Raw genomic sequence first — 21,093 nt, forward strand, 5'->3', positions numbered from 1 at the left:
CTACATTACATTGTGCATGTAAGCGCAAAACCGCTCACCTCAGACAAAAATTGGCAGCGTGTTTTGAGTGTTTTTCATCAGATGGCAGCTTGCCTCTTCCTTCTGAAGTCATCGTCAGCATCCACTGCGTTCATTTCAGCACCCCCCACCCCCTTCTTCCCCTAAATGACACCGGGAGGGGAAGTTACTATAGCATAATCAGTCAGCATATGTTGTAGGCTATGTCGCGTACGAGCCTCTGGTGTAACTGTTGCATCTCACATCCGGCAACGCTTGCGAATTGAAGTCTTTGGTTGTAGATGTGTGATTCCGACATGGGGGATCACACTTTATTGATTCTACGGTCTGCAGGATCCTGATTTCATCTATCCGAGATAGGCCGGCATGGAGGAATGGGAGTGTTCCTTGCTCGTCATAAGCTGGGGGAGCGGAGTCGGCCACGGCCCTGTCTTGTTGGAAAAGACCGGGTTGGAATGCACTAGTTTGACCTCGAGGTAGGGGAGATGAAAAGTGAGAGGTAGGAGCACCCTGCGCGTCTGCCGTAATGTTGTTCTTGGCCGCACTGTAGTCTTGCCGAAATCTCTGCCGCAGCCATGCTCGGAAACGAACTGGCATCCCGTCGTGTTCAGCGTGCCTAGAGGGTTGTCCCAAGGATAGTAGGTTATTATTTGTAGCTTTCTTTGTCTTGGCCGCTGGCCTTGCCTGGTTGCTTCGACCTTCGCGGCTTCGATGTTCAGCCATGCTTAAGTTTGCGCTACCACTTGTCAAGAGACACGAATGAACAACCAACGTTACCATCGGTGTCAAATTTCAGGACCTTGCAGAGAGTTCATATTATATACATATAGCCAAGTCGTCGGAGATAGACTGTAAAACTTCTTGGTTATCAAGGTTCACCCGGAAAGGGATAAGTAGCACGCAGTGTTTCTATGGAGCAGGCACTGGTTAGCTGACCTGCTTAAGCTGAGAGCGTGCTACGCCGCTCAAGTGTCCACGCCGCAGTAGGAGCCCATAAAACGCTGAAAGATGATATTTTCGCAGCTGTAATAAGTGGTACATTAAGTCCGCTACTCTGCGAGATCACGCGTCTAATCATCTACTTCTGAGAGTGAGCACTCGCCAGCTTGATAGGTAGAATGGAGTTGACTGCAAGCGGGCTAGGAACCGGAAATGAGAAGATACAGATACGAGTGGTAGTATAGACTGTGACGCACAGGAAAAAGATCAATGAAGTGTCGCATGATTTGAGCCAAGAAACAACAGTCCCAACAGCATAATAACACTTAGTACTCGTCTTCATCATCATCTTCACCATCGTCCTCGTCCTCATCCATGGTATCTTCGTAGTCATCTCCATCCATGTTAGACTTATAAAGGGTTAGAAATCGTTAAGGCAGGGCGAGATGAGTGAACGCCTACCTGGTCATCCGTGTTCTGTAACTCCGCCATCTGATAGCAGATGTCGGGCAACTCTTCTCCGTTCTTGGCAGTGATGATACCGAATTCGTAAGTGAAGCCCGAATGCTTCTCGCTCTTGCCATAGAAGCCCACAATTCGCTCATCGTCGGCTGGCTGGAGGACTTCAACGCCCTTCTTTCCATGACTGTTGAGCTCACCCCATTGCGAACCGTTATCCAGTGTCATTCGGATGCCATTGAGGCTGCCCCATCCAGAATCAACCCTATTAATCTCGACCTTGGAAATCGCTGCATCGTGGGGAATAGAACGTTTCTCCGAGGCGTGACCCCCAAATGTGTGAGGACGACCGTGGCGTGATACAGGGCCGCAATTGACATGCACTCCACTATCATAATGCACAACAGCCCCGTCCATGGTGCATCCCACCCTTAAATCGATCGCGTTCGCATGGTCGAAGCTACCGTCGCTTTGCTTGCGCTTCAACAACGTGGCCCAGCGGTGGTACTGCTGGTCTGTGTCACTGTTCAAGCCATCGGACTTTACTGACTTCTTCCCAAGCAGCATATCATAACCAGGGATACGGATGGAAGGCAACTCAGCCAGAAGCTTCCAAATATTGTTACAGACCCTCTTCCTGCCGTTCATACCCAGTGCAAAGACAGCGATCTCCTCGGTCCGGTCGAACTGGGCTTCAAGGTTATTGTATGAGACACAGAAACTCTTGCCGTCAAAATCGGCCTTCCTAATCGCACATGCGTCCGTCTCAAATGGTGATCTGAAATGAGCAGCTTGTATATTCTCCCCAGTAGGACGCTTAAATGCGATTTGAGCGATTCCAAATTGGCAAGAGACCTCCAGAAGAGTATCACCATCTTTTAGCCTAACTCCTATCTGAACGGCAGAGTCTTGGTCGTTCGGAGAAAATAAAAGATCGGCGGGCAGCTTGAAATGAGGCTGCAGTTTGAATCTGAGGGCATCCTCCAAAGCCCATTTTGCGTCGTTGCTATCTGATTGATGGGCGACAAAGTTCTTGGACCAGTCCTTGGAGTACCCTCGAGCCATAATGCCCGTTGTGTGATCGGCACCGAACGCGTGACCAACCTCGTGCAGAAAAGCGCCTTGGCCAACAAAGCAAGCCCCACGCATGGTTCCGCACTCTCCATTGTCGTTTCCAACCGCGCTTCCGGTGGGCGTCTGATCAAGAAGGCAAGCCGGGATTTCTTCAAGGAAGCGTGGCCAAGAATAAGTGGTGTGGCTTCCGAACACTCCCAGAGATATACCGTCTGGCTTGTGGCACCCCAGCGCAGCATGCCCCAGTATAAGGTCCTGATCAATGGAATAGTGAGAGTCGAGGATAAGCCCAGCCACCACGGGCCGCTCCGATGCAGTGAAAGGAGCACCATGGGCTTTTAGCGCCTGCTCGAAGAACTTGTGGAGATCATCCCGCCTACGTCCATGTGGATTCTGCTGTGCAACTGATGCGTCTCTCAATTGCGCAAGAGTCTTGTCTGAACGGACGATATGTACCTTCGCAGCCGTACCTGCGTAAGCACGAGACCCAGGGTCAGTCTGGAGGCTGGAGCAGGTGGTCGTATCGATGCCCCACTCTTCGTCCAATCGAAAGCATCGGCGGCCCAGGCCTTTGAGACGCAGATCCTCAGCTGTGAGAGCTTGCCACATGTATGCCGCCATGCGGAACTTGGTTATAGCCCCATCAAGCGAACTGTGCGTTGTTGAGATGGCTCCGCGCTTCGCTGGTGGACAGTCGACAAGCAACGGCGAATCTTTGGCCACCAAGATGGCGAGGTGCAAAGGTGGAAGCTGAAGCAAAGGCTGATAGGTGATGTCGAGCTCATACGCCTTCGAGATAGTACCAGACTGATTAAGCTTTACCCGAATCTTGTTGTTGCCAGAGTTCAGCATAAGGAGGGCTTTCCATTTGCCTGAGGCAATTGGCCAGTTCTGGACCGGCGATGCTTGTCCGAAGATGTCGGTAACTTCGATTGATATGAAGTCATCGGATTGCCCATGATTATTACACTGTCCTGTGAGCAGGAGACACTTTTGATGCACTGTTTCACCATTGGTGATATTTTCGACTTCGAGCTCCGGAATGGTTATCTTCATGTTGTCGGCGGTGAGTTGAATCTGGACTTTGAACTAATAGAATTCCTACCGGATAATGAGGTGCAATTGGATATCGAATATTGAGTCACCTCAAAGCATCCGAAGCAGCTTATATACCCAGCGCCTTATAGCAGACTGAATGATTTGCGACTTTCAATGGAGCCAAAGTGGGCCACTGATGCCTGGGCGTCTCATGCGACACGACGTTTGATTGGTGGGGCTGCCTACGCAGGAATGCGGGCTATACTAGGCAGATGGCCCCACTTGACAAGAGCTAACACGAAAGATGTGATGCCAGGGCAAACATCTCACTGAGTTTATTCGTGGTGTCATCGGCGCTATGATGGACTCTAGCACTTAAGTTCCTCTTTTCTGCATCGTTCTCACGTTCGCAGCTGAGAAAAGCCTGACGTTTCTCTACTATAATAAGCAGGCTAAACATCTCTTTCGAATGGATAACAGGGAGTGTATTTTATATACCAGCAGCTATAGATAGCCGAGAAAATATTTACAGGAAAAGTTGGAGGTAAGGCAATTTCTGTGGCAATACTGCCGACCCTTGAGAAGTTTAGAGTTGAGACAGGGATCCAAAAGACTGAGTTTTGTCTGCCGTGATCTAGCAAGAAGCACCCGAGGGGACGTTCGAGCACTTGGTGCTCTTCTTGCCACCTGTAATGGAGACCCCAGACCAGGTCCAGCCTGAGCAGGCACCAGAGGCACACAAGATGTAGACATCGGTAGCTCCACTTGCAACAGTTCCGGTAACCTTCTCAACCTTGAGGTCGGTGATTGGGACCCCATTGGTAGGGGTGCCGGTAGGGCTGCCGTTCTCCTGTAAGGAAACAAATTAGTCACTAAGATCCAGCTAGACGTATCTATAATATAGCAAGAGAAATAAGAAAACGGGATGTTAGGAGCACCGACATAATCTTGTTCAATCACGATTCCATATTTGGCGATGTTAGAGAGCGTGATGCCAGAGTACTGGACGTCTGAAACCGACCCAGTCGCTCCTGAAACTGTCTTGATGCGCACCCCATTATCGCTGTTCGATACCGAGCTGTTCTCGATCCGGACGGTCTTCACAGTGTTGTCTGACCGTCCGCCGACTGAGCCGATCGACAGGCCATGTCCGCCGCTGCAAGACCCTCCGGTAAACGTAATGTTTGTGCCCGAGTTGATAGCGAGGCAGTCATCTTGGTTCTTGACCTTTGCGCCTGAGATGTAGACGCCATTCGAAGAGCCAACGTCGAAGGCATCTGTGTTGTGCCCGCCATTGGTGACATCACCAGCCGAGTTATCGATGGTGATATCTTGCAGGGTCAGGTCCGTGGCGCCGTTGATAGAGAAGGCCTGGACGGGGGTATTCTTCACGTTAAGCCCCTTGATGGTCGATGAAGTCAAGCTGTGGGCGAAGAAGAACTTGGGCTTGGTCTTGCCTCCGTTGGAGCCCTTGCCGTCCCACCACTTAGCACCGTTTCCGTCAATAACGTGCCCAGAAGCACCGGACACCGTAACGCCCTTGCCAGACACGCTAATGAGAGGGCCGCTCCATTCCTTGTACCCGAAAGAGGTGGTTCCCTCGAACTATGCGATTCATTGTCAGCGTAAGATGAGATGGAGCACGTAGAAACCTTGCAGCCGAGTATCAGACCAGGTGACTGGGAGTGTCTTACGGTGACGGTTGTGCCATCGTTCAATCCAGTCAGGTCAAGTGTCTGGCCAGCCGGGACAGTAATGCCATTGAGGACGATGCTGGAGCAAGACGCCTTGCTGGCGCTGGCAGCTGCGGCAGAGGTAAAAGTACAGGCCGAGGCTGCGCTCTTCAAAGTCTTGCTAGGAGCGGCGGCAACCAGCGAACTGGCGCCAAGGAGGGCAATAGCTGTAGCAGTATGCATTGTAAAGATAGACACAGGTATTTTGTGTAAGTGACAAGTGCACACCCGTTGGAGTTTGTGGAGAAAGATCGTAAAAGGACTAGCCTTAGAAAAGTTGAATGGATGGATGAGTGAATGAATGGAACGGTATCTTAGAGTGCCAAGCCTTAGCTGACGAGTTAATGGCTATGGGGAACTCTTGATCTTATATAGAGAAACTCCATGGCAGCAGCTTGGGAGTAGCCGCAATGCTTGGCTCGGAGATTGAGAGCGTTGAATGGGACTTCGTGTCATTGGTGGAGCTCCAAAAGCAAGCGGCCGCAGGATATAGATTGGGTTTGTGGGGTTAGTCTCTCGGGTCTGGCCTGATTCAGAGCATCTGACTTCTGGACTAGGCAATGGTATTCCAACCCTGCTGCAAGCAAACTAATACGGCAGACGTTAGATCTGCCGTAGGACCCGAGGGTAACAGTCGACGTGGTGTGTATTTTTGTGGGTTGAGGCTTGCCGGGGAGCCGTAGCGAAAACTGCAATATATTGGATCCCCACATTAGAAACAAGCTTTAGCCAAGAAGGTCAAGCGAATTTGGGGCTCCATCCCTGGAGAAATGGCCCTAGGGGCGCCTAGGGGCTGCGTTAAAATGAGCACCGAGGGGCATGAAACATGCTGGATTCGTAGCCCTGGGACGGGCTGGTCCGCAGACACGAAGTTGGCATTCACTATCCACACCAAATGCCGTCCCAACCACTAACGTAAGCTCAGTTGGTTGAGCAAAGTTCAGCGCAATTGGTGGAGAATACAGCTTGGCATATCCGACAGGTGCACGGGTCCTTGTAGGTGTACCGGCCACTAGTTGATCCGTATCAGGATCGAAGCGGCTCAATTTGCTCAGCAGAATGGAATCCATAGTGACGATCCTTGCCATGGGTCTCCTTGTTCTCACGACATCCCGGTACCCTAGCAAGCCTAGCACTGCACTGACTGATGACTTGGCGCGACTGAGGCCCTTCTGAGCATAGCAATCATGAGGGGCGATTCTAGACCAGACGAAAGTGGAATCAGTGTGCTGCCCGGAGATTGAACTAGTTTTCGCAACTTCTTCCACAATTCATCCACGAAACAGGAATCTCGACAGGGTTATGATGACATTCTCTGGATAATGACCTTGCCTGGTAAACGAGGCTCGTTCTGAATAATGAATACAGAGCCCAATGGGCTTCTACAGGCTGGCCACTTCACACCTTGATGTACCTCATCACAAGATCCGCTGTATGAGTTTGACGACCGGAACTCGTATTCGTCCCCAACACTCACCCTCGAATTGCCATACTTTGTGAACAGAGATCCATCCAGTATTCCAGCAAAATTCTCCAGGATCAAGTGAATCCCAGCTCCTTGAGCTTCTCCATCACCAGCTTAGCAACAGCTATCATGCCTCTAGCATTTGGGTGATATGCATCTTGGCGATACAATTCCTTGAGCCCAAAGCCATTGATCCAAGGCTCTTGTGAACCTAGTCCATGGCTTGTGCTGACCGCCGTTACGGGAACTCGGATGCACCACGATTCGCGTCCTTGGACGGCCTTGACGGTAGCTCTTCGCAGTTGTTCAGCCATTCCCTTGTGTTTATCCAGGAGTGCTGCATCAAAAGGTAAATCAATACCAGGCTCGAGATCTGGCCCCAGCATCGAAAGATATTCAACAACAACTACCTTGGCGCTTGGCACTCTGCCGTGGACTGAATCCAAGACTGTTCCATATCTCTCTGCTAACTCCTCGGTAGTCAATGAGGGGACCTCGTATGGAACCCATCCGAAGCAGCCGTAAGCCCATGTTATTGCTCGGTATATCCAATAGGCGTTGAAGCTGTCGACAAACATTCCACCAACGTACCCAATGTCATTTCCACCGCCGAGTACTAGGACGACATCCGCATCTTCCGGAATCTCTCCAATCTGCGGGGCAAACGTCTTTTCTGGCTCTACCTGAGGTTCATTCAATAGATTGAGGAGGGTTGCACCCGACACGCTCAAGTCTGTCAATTTTGCCTCAAGTCTTCTGGCGACGATGTGCGCATAATTCTCGCCAGATCGGGCTGCGGGGACGTCGACTTGCGGGGGAATGCCCGGTCCGGCCGCGAAGGAACTACCAATGTTCACGATATGGAGGGGCATATTTCTGACGTGTGAAGTTGAACAAGATAGATGATTGTATGAGACACGCTTCATGAAAAGTGCAAAGTCCGCGAACTAGCCTTCAAGTGCGCAACATCGGGTTCAACTCGTCTACGTGTAAGTTGAGGGCGGCTCTGCGGGCCAGACTTGGCGCTGATTCTCACTGGCTGGTCGTTGGCTGCCTAAAGTGTGCGCGTCCTCATCGCACTGGGCATCTGCGCAGGTGCGTACCTAGGTGCTCTGCCTGATGTTCACCCATTGGGCATATTGGATAACTTCATCGAGCAGAAGAACGACGATGGCGTTGTAATCAATTGCATTGTCCAATATCCACGTCACCGCCAAGATACTAAGGGTTCCACTGCCGCAAAGCGCTATACTGTAAGACGATTGGCCCTACGTTGCGCAGCTAGGTGTTTTGTTCTGCCCGCAGAGTCTCAAATTTCCTGACGATTACTGCCTCGTCCACAGCACACTCCTCGGAACTTACCAAGTAACGCCCTTCCTCGCGCCTAGCTTGCTTGATGGAACGCCTTGTCGCTGTGTTGACTGTGGCGGCGATGCTCTTGCAAATGCCCTGTCCAGAGTAGGCCACTAAGCCCAAAGCTCCTGGGTGATATTAGCACTTGCATGACTTCACCGGATTAACCTAACGCCCTCGGTAGATAGAGTCGACTTACCAGAGGATGTTTTCAGTACCATGTTTGCGGATCCTCTGCCTACACCTTTGATCGCGCCCAGTGCACCTTGCTCTTTGCTGCCCTTCAATGGTTCCCGGATGAGGTCCGCGAAGCCATCCACCATCCCATCCTTGAAATTCTTCCCTGCCACAGTAACGCCTGTCTTCCAATCCGTGACCTTACCAATCTCTCGAACTTGACCGCCATACAGCTTAGGCATCGACCTGAGTCCTTCTGTCGTCGCCAAGGGCATGTCTACATACATGCCCTTGACGAAGTATTTGATGAAACCGCCAACGCCTGAGGCGGATCCCAGGATAGCTTGACCCAAGCGGTTTCCGGCATCAGAGCCTTGAGACCGTGAGCTCTCCCCCGCATTGGGTCTCAAGTGACAATTGGTCTCTCCTTGCTCGGCCAATGAAGTGGGTGCGTCTTCATTCTGCTTTTTGGACGGAATATTCAAAGTACTGGATTTCGCAGGTGATTTATGGTACACTTGGACTGGCTTGATGACAATGTCAGTAGCTGAGACGACCATTCCTTTCACGGTGCTAGCGAGTGAGGATGTTGTGGCGGTGACCGGTTCCCATCTTGTTACATCAATGACCGTGGGACATGGGTCATAACTGTTCCGAGAAGCCCCAGTGTTAGCCAGCAGGCAATTGAAGAGGATATACATCACCATAGTCTTACCGGGTAACCTGGTCCCAAGATATCTTAAGGTTGTCAACTAGTATATCCGCGGCCAGTTTGGAAAGCTTCAATTGCGTCTTCCCTTTCTTGTATCTCCACACCGCAGCTCTGTCCGGTAGGACATCACACCGAAGGTTCTCGAGAGGCAAGTTGGCATGGAACATGTCGACCGCTGTTCTTACGCCAGACTCGTTCCTCATCTTCTCCGCCAGAGAAAGCGCAGCGACTGAAGCGTCTTGGGTAAGGCAAAATGTTATCGCCTCGGCCAGATTGTCACTATTAAGTTCTCTTTGGGGAATTGGGTTCGGGCCAGCCCCAGCTGCTGCAACCATGGCTCCCCAGAATGGTTGGCTGCAACGCAATACTCGATCAGAAGAATCCTTGCGAACATTAAATAGGGTATCCACTCACTCGCCGAAGAATGGAATGACCGTGGTCGGTCTGCCATTCAGAAGACCACAAGCTGTCGTTCCTGCTCCACCATGGTGAATGACTGCAGCAACCCGTTGGAAAAGCCATTCATGGGGACAGTCTCCTATGAACAGCACATTCTCGTCGACTTCGTTAGCCTCCCCAAGCTGACTCCATCCCCGCGAAATTATTGCCCGAACTCCGGCAACCCGAATAGCTTGAAGTAATGTTGTAGTCAGTCGCTCCGGGTCATCGATTACAATGCTTCCGAATCCAATGTAGATTGGTGGGGCCCCACTCTCTAGAAAGTCAGCCAATTCCCTTGGTGGATGAAATTGCGGAGGCTCCCGAAAGAAGAACCCGCACACCCCTAAAGGAGTCAGCAAACAACCCAGTTAGATTCCTAGATCGCATACCTATATGGGAAGGCCAATCTGAAGGTCTTGGGATCAGTGCTGGCGACCAGCAGTAAGTAAAGGGAATTTTGAGAGATTCTGCTAGCCTCGGTCCCTCTGAAGTAGGAATAGGTTCTAGGTCTAAGGTTCCTCTCCAGGAATTGATGAGATCACCGAGCCTAGTTAGACTTCAGTATATCGTAAAAATGGCTGAATCTGAGGTTCCTCTAGGTTCCAATATGGGAGCTTACCCCTGCCAAGTGAGAAACTCAACTGCTAGATACGACACATAGTTCGCTAAACCCACAGGTACCGTTGTATTTTTCAAATCGAGGTTGATCAGTGGATGTGGGAACGCGCTGGTGCTGGACCACGGCATGGTGAACATCAGATGCAGCGGAATGCCCAAGGCTTGGGCGCAGTGGATGTGGGCGAAACTTGGCGGATTTGCAATGATAGCCTCGGCAACGAACGGCCGCCCCGTGACCGGGTCTGGGTCAATGCAAGATTTCCAGCATCCATCTAACATTTCTGCCACCATCTTTCGTTTTCTCTGTATATCGCCTTCGCGAAGACTGCGCATGCTTGGAAAGAGACCTGGGTTCTTCACCATGTAGGCCATAAGCTCAGCTGGGTCGCCTCCGATAGGGTAGAACTCTAAGCCGGAATCGCGGACAAAATCAGAGAAGACATTGTGCGTAGCCAGACGAACCCGGTGTCCGTGTCGAATCAACTCCGTGCCGAGGGCAATGAACGGCTGTACGTCGCCACGACTTCCTACAACCTGTATGACAATATTTAACCGGAGGTTGAATTGCTTGCGATCGAAAGCTTCATATTTTGGCGGCTCGCCCCAGTCGTGGTGGTCCTCCTGGTCTTTCCGTCCTTGCTCGCGAGCAGCAACCTTGCTTAGAGTCCTGAACAACCGTGACTTAGTATCCAGCTCAATCCGTCCATCATCTACGTTGGAGTGTCAGCCAAATGTCTCCAAGTATACAAGCGCCAACGGCAATTTCACCTCCAGTATGTTGCGCAATGGTTGGAGAACCATCTGCTACTGCATCTGAGAGAGACTGAGTATATTCTGGTGGAGGGCAACTTGAATCTACAGGGAAGTCCTCATGCATCTTGAGTCAATTAATTCAGACCTCAACGAATGATTGCTAGGGTTCAGAGTGCATCACGATGCGTGAAACGGGAAAGGACATGACATTAAATAGCTGACTTGATCCACCCTTAAAAGGACTGCACGACGCCATATTGCCCAACCCACACTTGACAGGTCGGACTGTCGTAAGTAAGTGGCGGTGCATGATGAACGACTGATGTCTGCCTTATGTACAGTGGAAGGGTACTGAGATGTAGACGGCAAATGGCGCCTTTCCGGCGTACTAACGTGAGCCAGCGGTTTCGGTATGTCCAATCACCCGCGGGCTTGGCACATATTAGTTCGTCTTTTTCGCCAGAACCCGAAGTCTTCGGGTTGGTTCAGTTCGGATTGTGCACGAGCAGCTCGGCTAAAATCCGAAATCCCCACAATACTACCGATGCTCAATAACAGGATTTGGCTTCAACCAATCAAAATGGGCGGCGTACGCGTATAGATAGGTGATTTAGCAAGCGCATGCGGGTCGTGACACTGGGGCCGGGGCGATGATATAGCTCCTGAACTATCAGTTACAACTATGGATTCTCTGTTTTTTTATGATTCATTCCCACACCCGGCGTGTGGTTACCTATCCTCCATTGTGAATCACTGTTAATGTTGTTATGTGGCTGCAGTATATATTCTCCCACTCCTGTTTTAGCAGAGTGGCGAGGACGGCAGCACGCTGCAATATTTCTACATCGCAGATTATCACGTGCGTACCACAGTAATTTATCAGATAGTGTTGAGCAGTCATGGAGTTCAAGCTCGGTGTTGCGGAGATGCTCGAACGTCAAGGCAGGGCAGCTCGTGACCTACGTTTGAACACACGTACCGGCGCATTCCGTGCTGGGCAGAGTTATGAATTTGCATCAAACTCTACACTAGATCGGCTACTGGACGAAGAACGAGAACTTCAAACGCTGCACGATGAGTGCCGGAAAGCTCGTAAACGCTGCAACGATCTCGAGGAAGTCCTGGGAGCGACACTAAAGACTCTAGACCACCGTCCGAAAACGACTTTAAAGCGCGATGTGAGTGTATCTCCTACGCACGACCTATCCATTGGCAAAATCTGCGCGTGGTTCAAACTGTACCTAACCGCCATCGTAGCTCGCGTCCTGAAGTCTCTTGACTTACCTGTCGCTTATTTTCATAACTATTAACGGGAGACCTGGTTTTATCTAAAATTAGAAGTAGCACATCCCGGTTGGCCGGTATATGATAATACTTGTCTTCTACACTTATATTCATTTCGGGTTTGTGGCGTGTAGCCCATACAATGTCACTCGCCTGATTGAACTTACATAGGCAGCTTGCAAGCCCACCCCAATGTGCATGGGGCTCATAACCCTTAAAAGTACTGTGGCTGACAGAGGGGTTATCCGAGGGAGCTGAGGACGTTAGAATCTAGCTTACCGACTTGGTGTTGGTGGATGTTCCACCGACGTACCACGCACCAATGCAAACCAATCAGCCAAGGCTCACCGAAAACGTCGCACACGCAGCCAATAGGACTTTGTCAGACGCAACCAATGAGAAAGCTTGTGCCTGTGGTTCACACTCTCACAGGTCACATCAGAGCCTCGCAACGGGTACGATGAACCGAGTTGACACACAAGGCTGCAATGGCGTGTAATAAGAAAGGCAATCATGCGGAAGGATACCGAGCGACCTGCGTATGCTAGCACCAATCCCACCAAAGGTAATGTGAGTCATGTGGGAGTATGAGGTCAATAGGCAGCCTGCTTATGTTTTAGTCGGCTGTATCGTATCCGAGGATTTCCGACCGACGCAATTAGTCAGGTATATAATCATTCCGAGCCATCGCAATTCCTCAATACTCCGAGACTCGTGCAAAGCACCCTGTTGATATATTTCCAACTCAAGATGTCAACGTTTACATTTCCACGAATGCTATCGCAGAGAGGGCCGATGTACTTCATGCCCCTGGGCCACACTCAACCTCCTCAAAACTACCAACAACCTCAGCGGTCTAGCCAATCAAGGGGCCAGGGATGGAATACCAAGGAAAAAAGACTTGTTGTTCCACCACCAGCTTCCAGGCCGCAAGCGCCTGCTCGGTGTACACCGAACGAGGATGCGCGGCGGCGTGGAAACACGCCGCCGTCGAAGCCCCTCCCCACCCAAAACTCGAAGGTCAAACTGCCTTGGGAAGCCGTAAGAGCGCCTCAAGAGGATCACAGCAACAGACGGGGTGAGACCAGGACCGAAGTGGAACGGTACTTCAATCGACCGATCCAATCTCCGGTGAAGAAGCCAAGAGGACACCATTAAATCACCACGTGCGCAGGAAGCAACAGTACATGACACTTAATCTCGTCTCAATCATTATTGAATTCGCACCCTGAACGGCTTCTGCAGCGAAGTTCCGTATCTATCTGGTATCTTAACATAAATAAATCATGGCAACTATATACATGAAGGCAAAGTGCAAGTGGAGCATTATTGGACCATGGACTTTCCAATCTCCGACTTCCAGTCCTTTGCCCGTTCAAATCCGTTCGAGTGGGTCTGGTAGTCAAAGAGGGCCTGGTATACCTCCTCCTTGCTGCTGAGGACAAACGGGCCATATTGCACGACCTCCTGGTCGAGGACCTGGCCAGCGATCAGAACAAAGCGGGCGCTGCTCTTCGCATCTTCTGGAACCGAGGCCTCCATCAAATCGCCGTCCCGCTCGAAGACGACGTTGTGGTATTGATCGACGCTCTTCTCGTCCTTTCCAGACCCGAATTTGGCAACTCCTTCTAATGTGTACGCGAACGCATTCCAACCCTTGGGTATGGACTGCGCGATCTTGCCACCGGGCTTGATCTCGATATCCAGGATCCAGACTGGCGTGTAGGCCAAGTCCTTGACACTGTCGACGCCGGCGGATTGCCCAGAGATAACCTTGACGTGCACCTTGTCATCGTCGATATCGACCTGGGGAATCTCCTTGGCCTTCAGATCTCTGTATCTCGGTTCGCACATCTTGAGCTCCTTGGGCAGGTCCACCCATAGCTGAAGACCGACGTTTGCGCTTCCGTCGGGGTTCTGCCTCGGCATTTCGGCGTGCAGGATTCCCTTTCCAGCAGTCATGAACTGGAGGTCGCCGGCCTCGATCGTCCCCGCGTTGCCGGCGAAGTCCTCGTGGTCGACTGCGCCAGTCAGGAGGTATGTGATGGTTTCTTGGCCTCGGTGAGGGTGGTCGGGGAATCCGGCACCGGGCTTGATGCTGAAGTGGTCGAGCATCAGGAAAGGGGAGAAGTTGCGGAGCTGGGGCGTGCCGATGGAACGGCGCACTCGAGCGCCCGCGCCTTCGGCTTGCTCGATGGCAAGGAAGACTTTGCGGATCGCTCTTGGTACAGACATGTTGGCTGTTACGGCTTCTTGTGAGGGAGAAGCGTTCGAGGTCGCTGTATCGTCTTTCGTAGTAATGAAACTATCCCTATAGTAGTGGTTCAGTGTCTCCAAGGTTGTGGCCGCGAAGTCAACGACGTGCTCCCTGAAGATGATGGCTGAGAAGACTGCGACGAGGATGGAAATTGCGATGGAGATGAACTTCATTGAAACGGATTCAGGAGGGCCTGATATACTATTCTGACAGACTGACTAACATGGTGCCCAGATGCACGACGCTTTATGTGGAATTGTCCTGAAGATTCGCCTCCCCAATGGGCAATTGGCAATCCATGCCCGCGTTGCTTTGCTGAGCATCGCAAATTCTCCCGAGGCCCCGCCTGAAGGCCTTAGTAACTTTTACATCAGCGACGCCGACGGGGCGGCTTGGATGTCCGCCAAGCCGGATCAGGACTAGCCAACGGGCGCTAAAGAGCGACAGGGTGCTGACTGAACAGCACGTAATCCGGGACCTGGTATTGGACAATCAACATCAATCCATTACCAAAGACAGGACTTGGTCACGAACAGACTTTGAACAGGCTCCTAGACAGACCCCATACTGGCAGGGCTGATGAGAGTTCCCAGTCAACAAGTGTCGAAACTTCGCCGAGTTGCAGCCTCCCATATACTTACTTAGTCGTGTCTTGTACTCACAGCCTCTTGGATATCTAGCGAAAGAACTGACACGGGACGCAGGATTCCGTCTCTACCACGTACTCTATAAGCAGCAATGGACTGTGCAGTTCAGGATACATTCATCGATACATGTGCAATACGCTGAATACGCCACAAGGGTAGTGACGATTAGTTCTTATAGGCTGACGAAAACACGCAAGATCGCCGGTGATCCATTCTGGATAGCGTCGCAGAGTAGTCCAGACTGCATTCAATTGAGTCAAATATCTTCGTCTTGTGCTCGCTTCTTTGGTAATGGGTACCCTCCGAGCTCTTCGAAGAACTTCCCTGAGACTGCCATCAACTCTACCAAGTCTTCCCCGAGCCAGGAACCCATCAATGCCGCGCGCGTCATTTCCACCTCTCTTACTATATTGCCTGAAATCTACAAGCGGCAGTTAGTATATCTTAAGCAGCGATATGGCATACATCAGTGCTCACCATGATACTGTTCCCCTTCCGAGTTGTGTCCAATGATATTTGTGCGATGGCTGCAGCAACACCTTCCGGCGTGTTCGCCACATAGCCTGCCTCTCTCCACTTGTCCACATAGGATGCCGTGATATGCGTCGGCGTGACGAACGGAGCGATTGCATTGACTCTGACATTCGCCTTACGCGCCGCTTGTTGTGAAGATCGTAGCAGTCCCACAACACCATGTTTCGACGCAACATAGCCAGCTACGCCGGTACCGCCGAAGTAGCCTGACGTCGAGGCAACCAACACGATAGAGCCGCCTGCAGACTTCTCTGGACTACTTCGCATGTAGTGAAGAGCTAGTCTGAGGGCTATGCAATAACGTCAGATTTGTGCCCTGATGCAGAATGAAAACGTCTTACTGTTTAGAGTCCCCTTGAGATTGATATCAATGACTCTGAATCCTTCTGTCGACTCCAGGAGATCCCCATTTTCGTCGACAGCATTCTCATCCAATACTGGAGATGTCTCCATGATTCCAGCATTCGCGACTACTATGTCGATGCTCCCGAATCGACGGAGTGCCTCCTTGAATAAGTTCGTCATCTGTGCCCAATCGAGGATATCAGTCGGGATAAACACTGCGCGCGGTGGGTTGGGGAGGGACCGTATGAGTTCGTCTGCTGCTTTCCGGCATGATGCTAGGTCAGCCACGACAATATTCGCTCCCTGTGTATTATACAGCCGCGTCGTAGCTGCGCCGATTCCATTGGCGCCGCCCGTGATGATCACTGTTTTGCAAGCGGCTTCAGCCAACAGACCCGGATTGAGGGCTACGTTGGGAACCATATCTGTATCTTCTCGAGATCTCGATGCTGATGAGTTGAGAATATAAACGTATGTTAGGGGGGTGGCTCTTGTCGACATACACAGTTGCCCCAAGGCGGGGTGACCCACACTTCTCCACCTTACCGGCATGAGCTAATGCATCACAGGAACAATATAAACATGAGATGTGACAATGTTGCGGCGGGGAAAGGACAATACGGCTCGCGGTAGAGTACCAATGGTAGTGACAGACGTGTATATTCACTAATACAGGATAGAAATATATGCTAGTTTGGCAAACAAGTATTCGATCTCCTGCCGTGTACCCCGCTTTACTAGGCCTTCTCGAACTTGACGTCGGCTTGGAAAGACTGTGCCCGTGTCAGCAACTCGTACAACGCATTAAGTCGACAAGGTTCAACTCACAGTACCACCTGCTTGCGGTGAAACAGTCATCTTATAGCCAGAGCCTGACCAGGTGAATATCTCCGCCGGCTCCTTGGCCTGGTAGAACTGCCCAGATTTTTGGTCTGGCACAGACACCTCGTAGTAAGGCGAGGTACCCATATGCCAGGACTGGACGGGGATATGGATGTTCACCCCAAGATTAACACCACCTGGAGACCGCCAAACAACGAAGCCGTTCGCCTCGCCCATGCCAACATCCGGCACGAAGTAGTGCCATTGGAGACTCTGTTTTCCCATCATTCCGTGCGCGCCTTTGAGTGTCGTATCCGGCAACGTGGTCACACGGTCGGTCATATCGTCTTGCACGCCATACGATGCACGGGTCCAGTCTTCCCCGGTCAGGTTGGTAAACGTAAGAGAAAACTCTCCCTTTGACACGGAGAATAGGGTGACAGGGCCGCGACGCTCTTTGGGTTGCCGCAGGTGGCGTGAAAGGGTAGTCGCAGTCTGTTGTCTTTGTCAGTGTTCGCTTCGAGACGGAAGGTCATTCCAACGCTTCGCTGCGAAACATACCGCGACTGTCATAACCAGAAGTCCCAAGGCCTCCAAGAGGTCAGTCCCGCACGTCACCAGGATGTCCTCGAGGCAAGCCGCTCCTTCTTCGGCCGCGTTGACGAGGACAGTGTCACCCAGCATTAGCTCGACAGACTCCTCAATAGTGGCTTGGTAAATCAGCTCGGGTGTGTCAACGCCAATGTCCAGCAGGGTCTGCATTGCTTGTTCTAGATCGGTTCCATTCTGCATTGCTTGTGCAAATCGTTGCACAGCGGGCGGCGGAGGTGTGGGGAGTGGCAAGGGAGGGTCTCTAGGCCTTGCTGCAACCAATTTGGTAGGCACTCCTCCGCCTTTACCGTTCGAGAGAACTGAGGAAAGTGCTTCATTGGTAATGGTCGGAGCATCCCGCAGGAATTTCCAGTGCTTATCGGTATTCACTATCCCCCAATACCATTCGCCGTCCTGGTCATAGAGTGAAGTGGTAGTCATCTGTTGATGTTAGCATAAAGGCTCTCGACTCGTGTGAATATAAGCCAAACCTTGCTGTTTCCCAGATACTGTAATGCTACTGATTATGATGACCGGTACTGGTTGCCTTATGAAACTGTATCGGCATATATTAAAATGCTATCATCGAGCAAGTACTTATAGTTTCAAGAGTCTCGGTTTTAGGCATAAGTTTCTCTTCCGGGTTCGACTACTTACCAACATCTATCAGCCAGCCACTTTCGATCAGCTGCCTTCCAAACGTAGTTCCGATTAATTCTCTCAGTTAGGTCACGCATGCTTACAATGTCTTATTATCTCAGTTAGGCGCGATAGAGTGCTAGAGTGAGTTCCTGCCATAGTTTTTACTAGCTGCATACACAGCGATTGTAAGCGATTGTAGGGAGCGCCACTTACATCGGCGGTTCCGTGTGAGACATTCGTCTCAGCTGTCACCGGCAACCGCAGGCCTGAAGTCTTTGATGGACTATGCCTTAGTTTACGAGCTTGCGACGAGTGAGGGTCTAGGCCTTCATTCAAATTTGTTTTTCTGAGCGCTGGTGGTCATGGTACACTTGCCAAGAACAGATAACCATGAAAGGCGAGAAGCCACATATTACATGCTACAAACAATACAGTATTTTGCCAAGTAAAAACATACCCACAATACTTGGAACTAGGCGTTAAGGGGGGCTTGTTTGATTTGGTAGATTTCCTGGCAACTGCCCTCCAGTGCCGAGAGCTGAACATGTCATGCTCAATGCCAGTGTTGAACGAAATTCAGAAGTCGAAACTACGTAGAATGTGATGATTTCAAGCTGACTTCACTAAAAAGAAATTGATGATACGGTGCGCACCGCGAAATCATCCGGTTGAAATCAAGACGTGCTTCCGTAGGTTGCTAGGCCTTCCTCCAACGCCTTGATCTGCAATGCCAAAAGGAGTGAATAGTATCGCGACAGTGCCAAATTTCCGCCCATGAACCAGAACCCAGGATGGCCGCTTCGACGCCAGATCGTGCGGAACTCCCCTTCTTCGTCGAATCCCCACACGTCATTCAGACGGTCAGCAACGTTGTCGCCAAATATGATCCTGGCTTGCGTCCTCATGTTTTCATACCCGGTAGCAAAGATGATCTCATCAGCCTCGAGCTGAGAGCCATCAGTAAATTTTAACCCATGAGGCAGAACCTCTTCGACCTCTTGTCCTTGCTTGATCTTTATCTTCCCATCGATGATGAGCTGACTGCACCCAACGTCAATGTAGTAGCCACCGCCGCGCTGTAAATACTTGTAGAAAAGACCGGCGCCATTTGGCCCTTTGTCCACTCGGAAACCTACACTCTGGAGGCCCTCGAGGGTTTTGCGGTCGTTGTCGTTTTGCAGATCGCAGACCTGAATTTGCTGCCTCTTAGCCAACTCACTTGGCAAGCTCCACATCAAGACATCGGCATCATCAACTGGAACACTTCCTTCCGAATAGAGTCCCTTCAGAGCAATATCAGTAATCGACTCTGAAGATACAACGCATGTGCTGGAACGCTGGACCATCGTAGTGTGATAGCCGTGTTCATACAGGTCTTGAGCGATATCGTGCCCTGAGTTGCCTATCTAAAGTCAGTATAGTTGTCAATTACTTTCTCTCTGCGGATTGTGCTGTTCTTCCACATGAAGGTGGCTACTGGGATACAGTATAATTCAACCCAATCCCCGATGTATCCTTGGGAACTGCGCTTCGAGGTAATTTTGTGCTCAACACCGCGGATGATGGTTACTCACAACAGCCGACGACAATTGCATGTTTCCCATGAGAATCTGGTGTAGCACCAGGAAACTCAGAACTGTGGCACAAGCGGCCTTTGAAAGATTCGGCGCCCTTAATGGTTGGGAAATTCTTTTTTCCCGAATGTCCTGTCGCTTGGATAATATGACGTGGATGGAACGTGTGCGTTGCCTTTTCCCCATTACTTTGCCGCTCCAGGGTGACAGTCCACTGCCCTTTGCCCTCGTCCCAAGAAGATGAAACGAGCTCTGTCTGAGTCCAGACATTCAGCTCGAGTGTACTGACGTACGATTCAAACCATTCGGCTAGTTTATCTTTGGGAGTGAAGACGGGCCAGTAATCGGGGAATTTCATATAGGGGAGGTGATCGAACCAGACGGGGTCATGGAGGACAAGGCGTCTGTATCTGTTGCGCCAATTATCACCCACTCGCCCCTCGCGGTCGACAACCAATGTATTGACGCCAAGCATCTTCAGACGAGCAGCAACCGTGAGTCCGCCTTGTCCAGCGCCTGTTTGTGATTGTCAGATACTGCTACTATATTCGAGGAGTGGCTGGGGAAAGAGAACGGACCGATTACCAAGACTGTGGGCTCTTTTTCGTGGTAAGTCCGATCATCAGTCCTAGTTTCGTGCCAATTCTTGCCGTTGCGGCCGCCCTCATGGCCTGTCGGCCGTCGCGACCCTCGCGGTTCTTCATGTCCATCCAGTTTCTGCAAGGTTGTGAATAGAGTAAGTATTTTCCAGTCTTCATTCCTCTTTGTCAGCCTTAGCACTCCTTGCCCGGAGCCCACATCAGTGGTTACTTTGAGGAACGTAGTGACGCATTTGACGTGCCCGTAAACATCAACATTAGCGACTTGAGGCGATCGATGAGCCTCTGTTTCGTCAATATCGATATGCGGGGCTTTTGTCGCTGTTTCCAGAAAGCTTGAAATCCTATTCCGACCTTTCAGTGTGTGAAAGTCCCAGGAAAGGCACAGATGGTCCCGCCAGTAGGAATCATCAAGGAAGAGATCACCCAATGCCTTATAATCCTTCGACTTGATGATTTCGTTGAACTCCGCCACGATAGATCTGGCGACTGCTATGGCGTCTATCGATGCCGTATTGATTGTTGGTGGGTAATCGACAGCGACGATGTTGGTTGCGCCTACATCTTGCCGCTCGTCCGTCGGTGCATTGAAGCTTGCGACTGATACCGAACCCATTATATAAATGACAAATTCTATTTGACGGAAACTTAGGGGTCAGGTATTTTTCAACAGATAGTGATGATCCGGGTGAGTCCGAAAAGATATTTGATGCTGGGGGCTCTTTACGAGGTCTAGAATGGCACACTTGGCTTGCGTTCGTCAGAGTCAACAATGTTAACTTTCCTAGTGAGCTGTTGGGCTTCCTGGTGCCCGCCCGGATGACCGCAAAGAGGTCATCTTGCAGCGATCCACTTTCCCCGCACAATGGTGTTCCTTCGTGGGGAACAGCTGCATACTACTAGTAAGCAGTTGCATCACGAAGGTCGACCAGCCGGACAAGACGGACTTTACTCCGGTTGTGGGGCAGTCCTGCTATGCTGGTGGAAGGTTGATGGGAAACCAGCCCCGGAGCGTAAA

General features: G+C 51.0%; 9 protein-coding genes across 9 annotated transcripts; 1 reads left to right on the forward strand and 8 right to left on the reverse strand.

Annotated features, from left to right (window-relative positions):
• Window positions 1-1,368: 1,368 nt before the first annotated feature.
• Window positions 1,369-3,546, reverse strand: JN550_011255 (uncharacterized protein; the record flags this gene model as incomplete). Its single annotated transcript, XM_049309601.1, has 1 exon — window positions 1,369-3,546. One exon carries the CDS (start codon window positions 3,544-3,546, stop codon window positions 1,369-1,371), a length of 2,178 nt encoding a protein of 725 aa, XP_049166748.1.
• A 616-nt stretch (window positions 3,547-4,162) lies between these two features.
• JN550_011256 (uncharacterized protein) lies at window positions 4,163-5,444 on the reverse strand (the record flags this gene model as incomplete). The annotated part of the gene is made up of 3 exons (XM_049309602.1): window positions 4,163-4,378; window positions 4,471-5,133; window positions 5,223-5,444. The coding sequence occupies 3 exons, from the start codon at window positions 5,442-5,444 to the stop codon at window positions 4,163-4,165; spliced, it is 1,101 nt and encodes a 366-aa protein (XP_049166749.1).
• A 1,356-nt stretch (window positions 5,445-6,800) lies between these two features.
• JN550_011257 (uncharacterized protein) lies at window positions 6,801-7,598 on the reverse strand (the record flags this gene model as incomplete). The annotated part of the gene is made up of 1 exon (XM_049309603.1): window positions 6,801-7,598. The coding sequence occupies one exon, from the start codon at window positions 7,596-7,598 to the stop codon at window positions 6,801-6,803; it is 798 nt and encodes a 265-aa protein (XP_049166750.1).
• A 409-nt stretch (window positions 7,599-8,007) lies between these two features.
• On the reverse strand, window positions 8,008-10,904 carry JN550_011258 (uncharacterized protein; the record flags this gene model as incomplete). The annotated part of the gene is made up of 7 exons (XM_049309604.1): window positions 8,008-8,207; window positions 8,279-8,904; window positions 8,972-9,322; window positions 9,383-9,752; window positions 9,799-9,956; window positions 10,029-10,737; window positions 10,796-10,904. 7 exons carry the CDS (start codon window positions 10,902-10,904, stop codon window positions 8,008-8,010), a joined length of 2,523 nt encoding a protein of 840 aa, XP_049166751.1.
• Window positions 10,905-11,679: 775 nt separating this feature from the next.
• On the forward strand, window positions 11,680-12,049 carry JN550_011259 (uncharacterized protein; the record flags this gene model as incomplete). The annotated part of the gene is made up of 2 exons (XM_049309605.1): window positions 11,680-11,958; window positions 12,038-12,049. 2 exons carry the CDS (start codon window positions 11,680-11,682, stop codon window positions 12,047-12,049), a joined length of 291 nt encoding a protein of 96 aa, XP_049166752.1.
• Window positions 12,050-13,390: 1,341 nt separating this feature from the next.
• On the reverse strand, window positions 13,391-14,494 carry JN550_011260 (uncharacterized protein; the record flags this gene model as incomplete). The annotated part of the gene is made up of 1 exon (XM_049309606.1): window positions 13,391-14,494. One exon carries the CDS (start codon window positions 14,492-14,494, stop codon window positions 13,391-13,393), a length of 1,104 nt encoding a protein of 367 aa, XP_049166753.1.
• A 730-nt stretch (window positions 14,495-15,224) lies between these two features.
• JN550_011261 (uncharacterized protein) lies at window positions 15,225-16,270 on the reverse strand (the record flags this gene model as incomplete). Its single annotated transcript, XM_049309608.1, has 3 exons — window positions 15,225-15,389; window positions 15,446-15,792; window positions 15,844-16,270. The coding sequence occupies 3 exons, from the start codon at window positions 16,268-16,270 to the stop codon at window positions 15,225-15,227; spliced, it is 939 nt and encodes a 312-aa protein (XP_049166754.1).
• A 314-nt stretch (window positions 16,271-16,584) lies between these two features.
• JN550_011262 (uncharacterized protein) lies at window positions 16,585-17,701 on the reverse strand (the record flags this gene model as incomplete). The annotated part of the gene is made up of 3 exons (XM_049309609.1): window positions 16,585-16,620; window positions 16,676-17,164; window positions 17,231-17,701. 3 exons carry the CDS (start codon window positions 17,699-17,701, stop codon window positions 16,585-16,587), a joined length of 996 nt encoding a protein of 331 aa, XP_049166755.1.
• Window positions 17,702-18,576: 875 nt separating this feature from the next.
• Window positions 18,577-20,691, reverse strand: JN550_011263 (uncharacterized protein; the record flags this gene model as incomplete). The annotated part of the gene is made up of 3 exons (XM_049309610.1): window positions 18,577-19,304; window positions 19,477-19,992; window positions 20,055-20,691. The coding sequence occupies 3 exons, from the start codon at window positions 20,689-20,691 to the stop codon at window positions 18,577-18,579; spliced, it is 1,881 nt and encodes a 626-aa protein (XP_049166756.1).
• Window positions 20,692-21,093: the final 402 nt, after the last annotated feature.

This window comes from Neoarthrinium moseri, assembly GCF_022829205.1.
Source record: "Neoarthrinium moseri strain CBS 164.80 chromosome Unknown scaffold65_Wmoseri_CBS_16480, whole genome shotgun sequence".
NCBI classification, from domain to species: Eukaryota; Fungi; Ascomycota; class Sordariomycetes; order Amphisphaeriales; family Apiosporaceae; genus Neoarthrinium; species Neoarthrinium moseri.